Source organism: Corvus kubaryi, unplaced genomic scaffold (assembly GCF_017639235.1).
Source record: "Corvus kubaryi isolate FWS band 111438036 unplaced genomic scaffold, C.kubaryi_AGA036_p1.0 37398, whole genome shotgun sequence".
In the NCBI taxonomy this organism is placed as follows: Eukaryota; Metazoa; Chordata; class Aves; order Passeriformes; family Corvidae; genus Corvus; species Corvus kubaryi.
The window spans coordinates 46,032,490-46,047,399 of NW_024581137.1; the positions used below are offsets into that span (position 1 = coordinate 46,032,490).

Below are 14,910 nucleotides of genomic sequence, written 5' to 3' on the forward strand. Positions count from 1 at the left end.
CTACCTGTCCTACTGTGATGTCCCATCATGGGCTGTGTCCTGCTAGGGCCTTGTATATTGAAATGCTCTGAAATGAAACCAGCTCCATTTGTCAGGAATAATGAACTCACATTTACATTGGAGACAGAGCTCACTTGACTCTGTGCGTGCTGCTGTTACGAGGTTGCTCTACATCAGCAGAGCGAGAGCCTGAGTATGTACCAGCCTTTCCTCTCTGCTTTAATTTCCCTATCTGCAATCAGTGGGTTCTCTCTGGGAGAGAGAAGTAGGGAGAGCTAGAAGAAAGGCTGTGTGTGTAGCTGAGTGAGCTTGATTAAAAGTTGAAGACCTACACTAATGTCTCCCAAAGATACACTGATGATGTCACAAATCCTAGATTACAGTGAGTTCTCACACTGGCCGAGGACCTTATGAAACTTTTATAAGTGTTTGCTGCAAGAAATTTTGTTCCTTCTCTGTCTTCTCTTACTTGAACACATATACTTAAAACCCAAGACTGAGTCAAGGAGGCCACAGCAAGTGAACAAAATAAAATGCTCATTTAAGGCATGTTGAAGAAAGGAGTTGAAAGCTACACTAAGTGCCTTTCTCATGGAGAGCTGTTTATCATCCTCAGTTTTATAGAAGGGTGATAAAGAGCCTTGTTCCAGCAAAAAGTGTATCTGGAGTCAAGCCCAAGTTATCACCAAGGAAGCAAGAGTGATTATTCACAACCCTCAATGTGCTATTGGAAGATGCATCAATATGGTAATGAGGTGGTATAGGAATAGTGTCTTATCAAGCTCCTATTTAATTTTTAATTCTGATTTCTCAAGTATGTGCTAGTGGGAAAATAGTGGCAAATTTATGCTGCTTTTTTACTGAGGTGTAATTTCATCTACCATGCAGGTGGACCTTGACAGGCTTGAGAGGCTGGCCTGTGCAGTACTCATGATGTTCAACAAGGCCAACTGGAAAGGTCCTGCGTGTGGGTCAGGGCAATCCCAAGCACAAAATACAGGCTGGACAGAGGATGGCTTGAGAGCAGCCCTGCTGAGAAGAACTGGGGGTGTTGGTTTGAGGGGTGGGAGCGGGACGTGGCCTGGCAGTGTGCTCTCACAGCCCAGAAAGCCATACGTGTCCCGGGCTGCATCCAAAGCACTATGGGCAGCAGGTGAGGGATGGGATTCTGTTCCTCTACTCTGCTCACCTGAGGCCCCACCTGAGTGCCTCGTACAGTTTTGGGGTCTCCAACATAAGAAGGGCATGGATCAGCTGGAGCAATTCCAGAGGAGGGTGATGAAGCTGATCAGAGGGCTGGAGCACCTCTCCTATGATGGGCTGAGAGGGTTGGGGCTGTTCAGCCTGAAGAAGAGAAGGCGCTGGGGATACCTTGCAGCAGCCTTCCAGTACTTAAAGGAGGTTTACAGGAAAGCTGGAGAGGAACTTTTTAGTGGGTTTTTAGTGGTAGGACAAGGTAAATGGCTTTAACCTGAAAAAGGTTAGATTACGTGTTAGGAAGAAATTCTTTACTGTGAAGGTGGTGAGGCACTGGAACAGGTTGCCCAGAGAAGTAGATGCCCCATCCCTGGAAGTGTTCAAGGCCAGGTTGGATGGGGCTCTGAGCAATCTGGTCTAGTGAAAGCCCATGACAGGAGGGTTGAAACTAGACAGCTTTTAAAGGTCCTTCCAAGCCAGACTATTCTATGATTCTATGTCTTCCCTTGCAATATAATTCTTACCTGTTTACGTTTTCTTCTCTAAGTGCCTTTGAATTTCAGCCTCCACAAAATCCTTAGTTGTTTTTCTTTTCTCTCTCTTTCTTTCTTTTCTCTCTCTTTCTAAGCTAGAGCTGCACAAAAGAAAGGATAAATTTTCTGATTTTTGTATGCTTTATATGTCTATAAATGTGGAGTATTCATTCAATTCACTAAAACTGAATGTGAAAAGTTGAGATTTAAAAGGTTTGCATTAAGAGTAGAGAGTCAAATTCTGCACTGATGTGAAGCAAATTAAGTTTATGTGCTAATTTGAGTGGCATAATATTACAATTTCCATATGCTCTCTACTTGTGAAGCTCCCTGCATTAGTGTATTGCTTTAAAGGAGTTTTTTGCTTCCCAGGGATGACACCAGGGAATGCTGTATTTTCATAATCCGAGGAGCAGTTTTGCTTGCAAAATCGACAAGTTGCTTTGTGCGATATAGAATATAAGGGGCTTGTTTACACAGGCTGCCTGGAAAGCAAAATACAACCTTTTACACAGAACCCCCAGGTAGTGCAGATGCTGGGGAGATCCATGTGTCACCTTCTTACTGAGCTTTGTGTTTGATGTCTCACAATACCAGATTTTGTGCATCAAAGTCTTTTCAGAGTGATCCTTTGAGAAAAAAGTCAAACTTCATCTTTAGTAATGGGCCTGACACATAATTTGGAATTTTGTGCTTAAATAACAATTTGCCTTCCTTAAGAAGGAAAACAAATTTTTGAACAATTACTGGTATTTTGTTTTACAGTATTATAAGATAATGTTAATGTTTTCTTCAGCTTTAAGATGACAGGCAGGGGGAAATCACAGCTAAAGAAGAAATGGTGTATTTAGGAGTCTGGTGTCTGGCCTCTTGAAATGGGTAATAGGATTAGAAGGCAAAGGCCAATGAAGTGGATTTATCACATCCAATTTTGAGGCTGGCATTAACATGTGTATTCAAAACGGCAACTTTTATAATAAAAAGAATCTTGAAAGTAGATTACTGTCTTAGAATTACTGGAATGGGAATAGTTTTCATTTCTACTTAACAGCAAAACAGATCAAGTCTTGCTTTTGATGTATTTCCCCAGGTATATCTTGAAAGACTTTTAACTTATGCAGAGATAGATATTTGTCCAGCAAACTGGAAGCGAATAGTACTGGGGGCAATTCTTCTGGCATCTAAAGTTTGGGACGACCAGGCAGTGTGGAATGTGGATTACTGCCAGATCCTGAAGGATATCACGGTCGAAGACATGTGAGTGCAGTTTGTTTATCTTTGTCAATGAATGCCAAGATCTGTGTCTGTGAGGGTGACGGGAAGTTCCTTCATAAATTATGTGAAGTTTGTATATTTGTGTTGTGTCTATATGTGGTGAATGCCGATAGATGGCATGAGGCCTGCTTGACAGCTGCTTACATAGAAGGCATGAATTATTCTTGTTTTCTGGTTGAAGTGTATTTTACCACTGGATATTCATGCACAGTAATGAAAACAGATCTGCAGAATATTTAAATGTATGGTTTGACAAAAATCCCCATATCCAGTGAGCCTGCATGTTTTCACTTTGGCATCATTTACTGTCATGCTAATTCTCCATACAGATGTAGACAGGAGAGGATGTAAGGCAGGAAAGGAAATTATCTTACTGACCTATAGATGATCACCTAGTTATTTATTGCCATTATTTAAAATTGATGCTTTTGGGTTTTGAGGTTTTTCCCCCGGTATCCTGCAGAATTAGTTTTCAAGATGTTAAAAATCCAGACAGAATGAGGTTTCCAAAATAAAAGGAGGAGATAGGATGGACAAGAACCAAAATCAGGCTCTTCACATTTCTGTGTGCAGTATTATTCCATGCAGAATAATTTGCTGATGCTTCCTTAACTATTTGAGTGGAAACTAAGTGATTTTGCAAAGTTACTTTTCTCTTGATTCTTTTCTCATGCTTTTTGAACATTCAGTAGCAGTAAGGGTCTCCTTCCATTCACTTCTTCTCCAAGGCAAATCTGGGTGTTTTTAAAGTATTCCTGAAGCTGGGACATGAGCTGAAGTGCTGAACAGCTTGAAGCAGAGTCACAGGTTTGACTGTGCCATATGACAGTATTAATCAGGAATGGTTATAAATGTGAGGTTTGAAATTGTTAATTCTCAGGGCTTTTCTTGAAGGCGGTGTGAAAAGAAACAAAAAAAAGAGGTTATTGTTTCTGACAAACACATGTGATGGTGCTGCTGTTAGAAGTTGCACTGGAGCTATATAACACCAATATACACATGGCAGACCCGTGCTTACACTGGCCCCTTTCTGCACTGCACATTCCCTAAGCCAAACTGTGATGAGTCCTTGTCCTCAAGGTTTTTAGCTTCTTACCCTGTCCTTAAAAGATTTTAGAGTTCTCACAAAGTGCAAACCCAGAAGCCTTTGGGGAACCTGAGCTCTCTATATGTACTTGGTGATCTAGTTCATGGCCTTGGTGTTTAGGGCTACACATGAATCCCCCAGCAAAGATCCTGATGCTTATATTCCTGCTGTCATTTTTTCCAAATTTTGTTTTCCTCCTATCTGCAGTGTGGTGGATTTTTTTTTTCTTTCTTATTTTTCAGGTAGTTGGGACAGTACAGTAGGATGATTTTGAAGTGTCTGGCTCTAAGCAAGACAGGGCCTTTCATTGTATTAGTAAGGCAAAAGAGCTCTAGGTCAAAATCTTCAATTGTTGTGAATCATTCAGCATAAGTGTATCTTGCAAAACACCAAGCAGACCTTTCTGGGTTTTATAAGTCATCATCAGTGCAGTGAACTGTGCCTTAAAGCAAAGAGAGAACTCAGGAGGACTGAAGTGCAGTGGGTACCTGTCGTCATGTATGTGGCATTATTGAATTTCTGAGGAGTGGCCCAGGAAAGCACATGCTAAAGCAGTCTGAGGGAGGTGTATGGGGTGAGAAGGGTATGGTGGTTAGTTAAATACTGTAAGTTCAGTAAGAAATAGTTGTATGGTTTGTTTTTTCTGTTCTGTAGCTAATGTGCTGATCCTCCAGCTTTCACATCTTGAAGGTAGGGTATAGTAAGAATCTGAGGCTGTGTATTTGAAATTTTTGAGGGTGCTCTTCAAAAGGGGTACAGCCAATGTCTTCTGCCAGTAAAATAAGCTTTATATTATCAATTAAAATAGAAATTTAGGCTTAGCTTGCAGAAGGTACAATCTTGGCAGTATAAAATGGCATGTAAAGGTAATATTCTGTTTCTGTTGATAGACATCTTAAGATGCAACTTTTTTATTTGGATTTTTTAAGTTGGAATCTTCAACAATGTGAATTCAAGCCAAAGACTCCATATCCAGCTTTTAGTTAGTCTTTAAGTGTTAATTAATATTTATCATTATGTAAACATAGAATTTCGGCACAGAGATAGTGAGGATAAGAAAAGACAATGATTATGATGTAAGAATTATATAAGGGTAAAGAGTGAGAAGGAGAAAAATAATTCAGTGTTGAAAAACTACTGTACCAGTACTTTTTAATCTTCAGATCCTTCCTTTACTATTGCAAACTGTACAACTTCTATTTCATATTCCTTGCACACTTACCCAGCAGTCAAAATGTAACTTAAAGACAATATAATCATCAGTCAGTGCCTGCTGGTAGCACAGCAGTGCAATCACTGGGCTCTTCAGCAAACATTGGCAGCTTTCACCACCCATTTATTTTTTTTATTTTTCATATCTTGCAATCACTGTTTTGACTATCATGTGTATCATATGTCCCTGCATAAGTATTGAATAGGATATCCAGTTACTATGCAATTTATGAAAATTTCCAGTCCTTAATTTTGTTAGTTGGCTTATTTCTCAAGGTACTTTTTTAATGTATTGGTGTATGTAATAATATATTTGTATACCAAAGTTTTACAGGGTGGGAGCTCAAACAGGACCTCTGTTCCTATCAGGTATTTTGACAAACATGTTTGGTTTAGGTGCTGGAAAACGTGATCACCACTGTGAATTTTGGTTGCACATCTAAGGGAAAGATTGCTTTATTCTGTTCATAAAGAGAGTGTGATGAAAAATTCAGGTTTCCCATGGCTAATTCTAAATGACTGATTATGAAGAACTGCAGGGAGTAAATAAGTTCTCCAGTAATTTATGTGTTAGAGTAATTTGCAGCATTTATGAGAGATGCTTGACAAATTTAGGGCAGGGGGGTATGTGTGTTGTTGTGGCATAGCTGTGTGTGCAGACCCATCTAGTGGAGGTAAAGCAGAAACTGCGAGAAATTTTCTCCCTGCTAGGTTTTCTTTCCAAAATTGTGTTAGCTAAACGGATAAAGGTGCCCTTCTACTAGCAACACTTTGTGTCTGGATTTGATTGGCATTGCAGTAGCAGCTGCAAGGTGCAGCATCTTTCATATTCCTCACTGGTGTGAGTACACTGATAGAACTTGGTAGAGAAGGTCAAACCTTAGGCTGGGATAATTGCATCTGGCAAGAATAGAAAACAAACTTGGTTTATGCCATTTGCAATTTAAAGTAAAATTACATTCAGAATGCACAGTCTGAAATATGTTTCCATGTTTATCTTCTTCCTGCAGGAATGAGCTGGAACGCCAGTTTCTTGAGCTGTTGCAGTTCAATATTAACGTTCCCTCCAGTGTTTATGCCAAGTATTACTTTGATTTGCGTTCCCTGGCAGAAGCAAATAACCTGAGTTTTCCCTTGGAGCCCCTCAGCAGGGACAGGGCATATAAACTTGAGGTAAGACTCTTTAGGTTGCTCTGTGTAAATATGTAGGGGGATTTGGAATTTCTGCATTGTTTCTCCCTTCTCCCACCTCTTCCCAGATACCCCCATGAGATATTAGAGTATCATAAGCCTGATTTTCATAATGGTTTTGTTTGTGCTTTGAGTATTCATGGCTGTGGAGATAGTTTTTTGACCCGGTTTGCTTCATACCTTACCTTGCTTTACGTTTCTTTTTCATTTGCAGTTGTCTGTATTGGCCTTGTGAAAGTACCCACAAGTTTTATAATGACTCTATTCACAGTCTAGTGTTGTTTGTTCATTTGGTTTCTTAAAACTGATTATCCACCTTAAATGACAGAATATTAACAAGTGTTGCTGAAAATAGCTATTCCATATTCTTGTTATCTGCAAGTGCTCAACTTCACGTGCATACAAGTCTGTTATCTCCCATGGTGTTTTTCTCAGTAAAGGGAGAACAGAAATGAGCACATGCCTTCAGTGAATAAGTCATGAATGCTTATGAGACGTGGATATACCATATGCCAGAAGCACTGTTGGATGGTCTGGACCTGTGAAATGCTGGGCACTGTGAATACCACAGCCATGGGAGGAATTGAAATGATCAGCTAACCGTGGGCCCTTTGCAAGACTGCAATATATTTTATCTGATTTTTCTGATATGTTTTTCAAATATGGGCAGTATTGCACTGGGTGCGCATTTTGTTACTAATTTTAAAAATTTTCGTTAGATGCTCGCTGCTTTTAACAGCACACCTCTTTAATTACATAACATCTTTGCACTGGAGGTTGTTTGCCTGTGGGTTAGACTGAGCTTTGGATGTTCTGAAATTCCTAGTGCTCCTGTAGAACAGGCAGGCAGTTCTATGCACGTTTTTGTGGGGGGAAATGGTGCGTGGGAAGGTTAATTGACTTGTTTGTGACACTAATGGGAACTGAAAGTGGTGGAGAAAGAATCAAAGCAAATTTCACTTAAGTTGTATTTCCCATTCTTTCTAAATATTCTTTCTAAATTTCACAGATAGCTCCAATAAGAATGCCATTCTCTGTATGGAGTATGATCTAAATTTGCATCAGATTTTGTTTCTATTAAAGAGAATATTTAAAAAAATTCATTTGGATTGTAATCTTACTTGAAAAGAGGTGCTTTACAGAGTTAGGGGAGTCTTGATAGTAAGTGCTATTACATATATCAAAATTAAGTGAATTACTTTTTTATTTAGCCCACAGTTTCTTAAAACTGTCAGTCTACATCACACACAATGTATAATACTTGCAAATGAAGGTAACAATGATAGCTCCTAAAAGCTTAGAAGAAAAGGAAAATAAGAAATGACTGTAAATACCCAGAGAATACTGGTAATTCTTCTGTTCTAGCTAAAGAAAAGCTATATTTAAAAAGAATGAATGGAATATTTTTTCAATAAATCTGTATTATTAAAAATTTCCCCATTGGGCATGCTTTGAGCTGCCAGCAGAAGTTGGCTGTAAATAACCTTGCTAGCCAGAGGATGTCTTCAGGGTAGAGTAAGAGTGTCTGCTGTGAAACCAGCTTGGTCTGCCACCTCCTTGCCTCTATATTTGGTGGCCAGAAGGAAGGGAGCTGCCTTTTTCCCTGGCAGTACATGGTTGTCATTAGTGTGCCCTTGAAACTACTTGACAGCATAATTTACAGCCCAGTTCCCTGAGCACAGTTAAGCATTTAGCTTGCCGAGAGTTATCAAAATGCATTTGCAGCACTTCTCTAGTCTCTTGTGTGCTGTTCAGACCAGAGTTCTCTGTTTTTAAAACAGTTGCCTGGATTGTCAAGTGGAGTAGATGTAGTACCACACAGCCTGTGATATTTTTGATACTGAGAGAAAAGCTGCAGTCTGTGATGAAAGACAACAGCCTCACAGCAAATGTATTCGTGCAGTGGAAGGATTTACCTTGTGTGATAAACTAAAAAGACCTTGCTCAGTCCTAAGATTAAAGCAACTTACTGGCATTTGAGATCACAAAAGGTGTTGCTTAGAGAAATGGCTGTAAGACATTTTTGCTACTTTTGCATTTTAAAGCTATTTTTTTATATCTAAAGCAGGAGCATTAGATCTGACATGGCAGAGTCTGCATTGCAGTTTCTGCAAACATCATGAGATTGACATACTCATGATAATGAAAAAAACCCACCCCAAAAAGACCAAGGACAAGGCTAGTAAGAAATGTACCTCAGCAAAAGGAAATGCTGGACCAGATCCATCAGCTTAGAGGTGTTACAAGAGATTGCAGTACTTGTTAAAAATTACATTGCTTTCTCAAGCATCTGCAGTGGACATTTTCTCTTATTTCATGTTCTCACAACTGACACTTAAGAAGCAGCTTTGTCTTTTAAATAATGAAATGAAAGTAATTTTTCTTTTACCTTTTAATTTTCTGTGGACTAAAGTGTCCTGGATTTGTTATAACAGTTCACCTAGTAGCCAGAAACCATTTTTATGACCCCTCTTGGTTTTTTCTCCTGTTCTATGGAATCAGGCAAGTTAAAAATGGCAAATAAGCTTTCATTAGATCATCCAGTCTGTCCACCTGCCAATGCTGTTTGTTCCAACCAGCATATGTTAGTGTGTTTTGTTCTTCCTTTTTATTATGTCAAATGTCAAGGCTTCCTTTCCTTTTCCTGAGAACTGTTTTCTAATATGGGAGAATTTTTTTCTGCCAAGAAGGTTGTTGGGTGTCCAGCCTTAATCCACTATTTCGTAATTTCCTACTCTTGCACCTGGTTATTCTCCCATGTACTGAGCTAAATAGGAGTCAGATTCTCCTCTTGGGGTTAAGTACACAAAACGTGTATGTCCTATTGCTGCTTGTGATCTTAGCACTGTGCTTGTTTCAAGGTTAGATTTTTGAAGAGCTTTCGTTAGTGCACTCCTGATTTGACTGACTGACTGTATGTTGTCTGAGATCTTTATTGCTAGGATGGTACTTGAGCACATAGTTCAAAACCTTTGAAATATGTGCTGTTTTCTTGACCCTAAAGAGATACAGTCCCATAGATCAAACAGACAAAAAAGAGGAGAAAAATATGTAAGTTGCAAGCAGAGAAATGTCTTTATATCTCTTCAGCTTCCCAGTTTTGCAATGACTTGATTGCAGTTCTGTGTATTTTGTATGTTCAGAACCCTCAAAGCCAGGAAGAAAGGGGAGAGCAAAACAGAGCAAAACTCGCCTTTTTTGGTTTTCGGAGTAACCAATTGTGCTTTTTTCATGCTTTGTAAATTAAGGAGAACGACCATCATCACACTACATTTTCCTCATAGACAACTCTTCCAGATTTCCCTGTTTGTCCCTGCTAAGTTTCCTCTGGTTTGTCAATTTTTGGTGGGTGTGCAGCACTCACAGTCATATGCCTTTGTGCATTCCTGGTAGTGAGTCCTTAGCCAGCCCTTCCCTGCACAAACGTGCTTGCAGCCAAAATCTGTACTACTACTTCTACTATTACTACTACTACTACTGCTGCCATTCCCCAACCTCCTTTCTCCTTACTTGTCCCCTCCTCCAGTGATGAAATCTCTACAAGAGTCATACAACTCAGCAGAGGAGCTGACTTTAGTTCCATATGCATGGATATAATGGAAGAATACGTATGTGTATGCATTCTAGCTGTTATATACATTACAGCCAAGTCCAACAAAATTTTCATATGATGGATTAGTGTTGCTGGTTTTTAAGTATGTTTTGATTTGACAAGAGAAATGATCTCTTCCAACTGTCAAAAATTGGTTTCTTTTTCTAGCAATAAAAGCAACAGAATTATCAGATGATAGAAAGGTGTTTATAGCTATTTTGATTTATTTTAATTGAAGGACAATAATAAATATTTACAATTTACTGCTTTTGTCTTGTTTCCCCATATGTTATGCTAAAGTTGACTAACTACCTTGCCAAGTAGGCTCCAAATGTTGATTTTGTAACTTACTTGGAAATGAAGAGGCATCTTTAGATACAGAACTGCTTTAAATAGCAGTGTGTTTCTTATCCATATGATTCATCAGCATAGCCTAGAGATGCCAAATATTAAGTGCCACTTCCAAGCAACATTTCATTTTGTATGACCAAGTGCCAGAACAGAAATTTTCCTGTGTCACACAGGCAATTTTGAAGTGATTACCTTCTCTGACTGTTTGGTGCCTAAGGTAATAGTGGATTTGGCAGCCAAAAGAAGCTGAGTTCCACCTCTGTACACCCCTTTGTCATGCCATGCCTTGGCATGTTGTTTCATGGATAAGCATTTTTAACCTATTGAATTTTAAATCTGATTTAATTGCATAAACTCTCTTAGTCCATCAAGTTCCTGGTTAAATTAAATAAAATTTTATTAAGCAGTTTAAAGTGAGTGAAGTTATGGGCTAAAAAGCAATATGAATACTTGTGTTATTTTATTCTGTTGTTCTCTTCATGTGCAACGTGAAGGAAAACCGTGTTCAAGAGTAGTCTTAACAAAAGGAAATGCAGTTTTCAACTGCAAAGTAGCAGCTGGTCTCTTGGTGGTGGTAGGTTTTATGTTGTTTTGGGGTTTGGGTTGTTTTGTTTTGTTTTCTAATTTAATGATGTTTTGTGGCTGTCTTGACCAGAGCGTTAGGTGATCTTGCTCTCAGATGTATGAACTGTGTGCTTCTGCCATACCTGCCTCTGGTCTTTGCAGGACTATTCAGATTAAAGGATTCTTCACTGCTATAACTTGCTGTGCTATAGAAGTAAGAAAATGATGATCCACGGAGTCAGGCTATTTAATTATTTGTAATGCCTTGTGTTATAATCAAACACTTCTACTGGTTTTGTTTGTCCAGTACTTTTTATTAATCATCTTATCTTAAGACACAACTTGAAAGCCTTCCTGAGTAAATAAAAAATGCTGCTTTAGTTTGTTGTATTTTTTAATTTGACCTTGAGTATTCCTTGCAGTGAGCTTTCTCTGCAGTTCTGCAGTTTGATTGCCAGAATTAACATCTCTACTGATGCCAACCACGGCCTGTCCCAGCCATAAGAACTCTAATAGACAGGCTATTTTAGGGAGCAGTATATTCATGCATGTGAGGTCCATAATAAATACTATTTTTAAACTTGGCTAAAAACAGTAGAAGAAACATCAAACATTAACTCCAGTGTAGCATAAAGGGAGTCGACACTCCTTTAAACCTTTTGAAGAGAGAGACAGTGTTTGTCTCTCTCTCTTCAAAAGGTTTAAAAATGACTGTGTATTTGTAATGTGAATTAAATTATTCTGAATATGAGTTATATTTCCCTCTGGCACTATATAAGGTAGCCTGGTCACATAGAAATCATCATCTGCTTCTGAAAGGTGAGTTAACATCAGCTCAGGAGGCAAAGCAGGGCCAGTGTTTTCTTCAAGACCATTTTTTAGTAGAGAAAAATATAATTACTACAAGACTTTTTAGGAAATAAAAAAATTAAGAGCCACCCTCTTTTAAAATTCTTTAAATACACTTAGTTGCTATAGTTGTTTTATTAAGTTTTCCACAATTTTTCACCTATGAAGTATGATACATGAGTTACCTCCTAGAAATGGATAGCCATTGTCAGCTCCCTCAGTGAGATTTGTGATAGTTCACCTGCAGTGAAAAGGGTTGGGATGTGCTGAGTCCTTCTGAAGCTGCCATGTGGGGCAATGCAAGTCTTCCTTCCAAGACTAATGAAATGAAAACTAGGATTTGAGGAGAATGTCTCCATGTGCTTTGCTTAATGAAGTGACTTTTTGTAATTCCATCTGTATGTAGAAATCTGCAATTAGTCTTGCTTTACCCATACAGCTGTGGGCAATGCAGTTGAGGGTTTTTTCATCTTTTCTCTTGCAGGCCATTTCTCGCCTGTGTGAAGATAAGTACAAGGACTTCAGGAAAGCTGCAAAGAAGCGGTCGGTCAGTGCTGACAATCTGACTGTGGTTAGATGGTCCCCTGCAATTATCTCCTAACAGAGGAGACTGGAATATTCCTATGGACATACTGTTTCATCCATCCATTTTTTTCAGAGTGGGCTGGGGGCGGGGGGGATAAAGAAAAAAAGACTTTTGATTTTTTTATTTTTAAATCTGTCAAGCTGCCTTTACAGTGCCTCCCCATTGTGTAGCACACGAGTGAAATACCTAATGGAAGGAGAAATGGAGAAATCAGTGTTTGGGAGAGAAGATCAGCAACAATTATTTTCTCACTTCCACTAACAGCTTTACACTTTTTATGAAGAAACAGCAAATCAGGTGCTTGGAAGAAGAAACAAAAAAAATGAAGTAAAGGCAGAAAAAATATTTAAGAACTGTGCCATTTTCTATTATCCTGTACTCATGAAGGGAAATGGCAGCATGAAAAAAAACATGTAGTCACACGACTGTGCACTAGAGGAATGACATTGGGAGAGTTCCATCTTAAAGTTTTCTCTTAATATCTTTTTTGTTGTTGTTGTTGTTGTTGTTTTGCATTCCTCATTGCTGCTTCCCAGGATAAATTCTTCCCCTTGCACAGCAGGAAATACGAAGTCTGTATTTACAGTAGCACAAGCCCCTGAATAAATAGTGTTGGGTTTTTTCACTGCACTTTTCTCTGTAACCTGTCTTATTAGCATTATTCTTCTTAATTATTATGCATATGTTACATTTCTTGTATGCCTTTTATTGTATTTCGAAAGAGAGAACTTGACCATAGTGCTGAACCAAAAGTGTGTACAGGGATCAGAAGATCTTCTTAATTTCATGATGTGTTTTATTTATAGTATACTTGGGTGCGTGTGCCTTCCTGAGTTCTTGGAATCATTTATTTTTACGTAATATAAAGTGGTTAAAGTCTTGAGATGATGATGATAAGACTTGGGCCAAATCTCTGAAATTTGCAACAGATCTTGTGATCCTTTTTGCAGATTTTCATAGCATTAGAAGTTTAGCAGAATTCATTCATTTTGAGGGAGATTTTTTTTTTTGTATGGCCTGACAAGTTCATTCCTTCACCTCCAGGTCCATTGTTGCAAGCAATATTCTCAATTTTTATATGTTTACTTTAAATCAAAGTGAGTCTGTTTGTATAAAATAAAAAATAATAAAAAAAATTGTTCCAATGAGAAGGCCTGTAGAAGAGCAGAATGGAAATCTTAGCAAGGTATCTGTCACAAGGAGATTTAATTTGGAAGCTAAAATACAAACCCTCATGTTTTTCAGTGTAGGTGCTTATAGAAATGAAAAGTAACCGAACTGTGAATATAATTTCCAACTTGGATTATTAAACTCCTCTGTTGTTATTATTATTTCCCTCTTACTGTGGCTGTTGCCCCCTTGGCAATTGTAAGAACCTTTTATACGAAATAACTTAGTGAGTATAAGCATATTTGCTTCATAACACCGCAGGGTGATTTTTTTCCCCCAGTTTTTTTTTGCACAGTTGAGAAAGATACAGCTGAAAGCTCTCAGTTCCCTGAAATCCTGTCCTTGTGACTATCACTGAAGGGAATGGCAGCAGACACCCCTGATTTGTGCACTACTGTTGTAACCCACAAAGATTCCATGTTTGTTTTGTTAAGCCCTATGGGCTTGTAGCAAACCTGGGGGCCCAGAGATCCACACTTGACTCCCAGAGAGATGCTGATCTGGGGCCTCTGGGCAGGGAGGCACTGAAAGGATTGAAGTAGTGAAACCAAACAGTTTCCTGTTAACTTTCCAATGTGATTTGTTTAGTTTGAGACATGAAGGCTATGTCCATAAATTATCCTGATGTCCTTTGGGCCTTTAAAATAATCTAATTCTCATGACTTCTTGTTGTGCCAATGCATCAGAACTGTGAGTATCCAAGTCCATTTTTCCCTTGAACATGGAATGTAAGGCAAGTGTTTATAACAAATTATGGCATTTGAAACCTCTTTACAGATAGCATCAAAAGGAACATTTTCAGAGCATTTGAAATTCATCCTTTATAAGCATAAATTTAGGCTTTAAAATATGTAAAATATTTTGGTTTATCAACATATTGCTAAACTATTTTCCATTTAACTTGATATCAGGAATATTGGTTTTATCCATTTCTGGGTGATAGAGATATGAACTTTGGATTATGTAAAGATATCAATGCATCTACTATAATTTTTGTGAAGTTTATTAAACTACTTTAAAGATTGTATAGTCTATTTATTGTATGTATGTACATACAGTCTGATACTTTAAAAAGTGGATTCCATAAAACCTGGCTCTGTCTTGTTTAGACTATTGAATATCGTTTTAGCCTTGTGCACTGGACTCTACCTCTGTATAGGAGAATTTTCCATATTCTTAATTAGTACTGATTCTGTGATTAACTTGGTTATGTTTCTTGCACTAAGAATTAAAAAAAAATCTGCTGTAAGTGTGGATTTTTTCTTTAGTTCTACCATATGAATCCTCTGCGTTTAGATGGATG

General features: G+C 38.3%; 1 protein-coding gene across 5 annotated transcripts in view; it reads left to right on the forward strand.

Annotated features, from left to right (window-relative positions):
- CCNY (cyclin Y) overlaps positions 1-14,856 on the forward strand; it is a 123,117-nt gene extending 108,261 nt beyond the window's left edge. For all 5 annotated transcript variants that reach the window (XM_042042898.1, XM_042042899.1, XM_042042900.1 and 2 more), the window contains 3 exons: positions 2,821-2,987; positions 6,315-6,477; positions 12,336-14,856. In XM_042042898.1, coding sequence (XP_041898832.1) covers positions 2,821-2,987; positions 6,315-6,477; positions 12,336-12,452 — 447 coding nt within the window. In that variant the 3' untranslated portion in view covers positions 12,453-14,856. The remainder of the gene's footprint in view (positions 1-2,820; positions 2,988-6,314; positions 6,478-12,335) is intronic.
- The last annotated feature ends 54 nt before the right edge of the window (positions 14,857-14,910 follow it).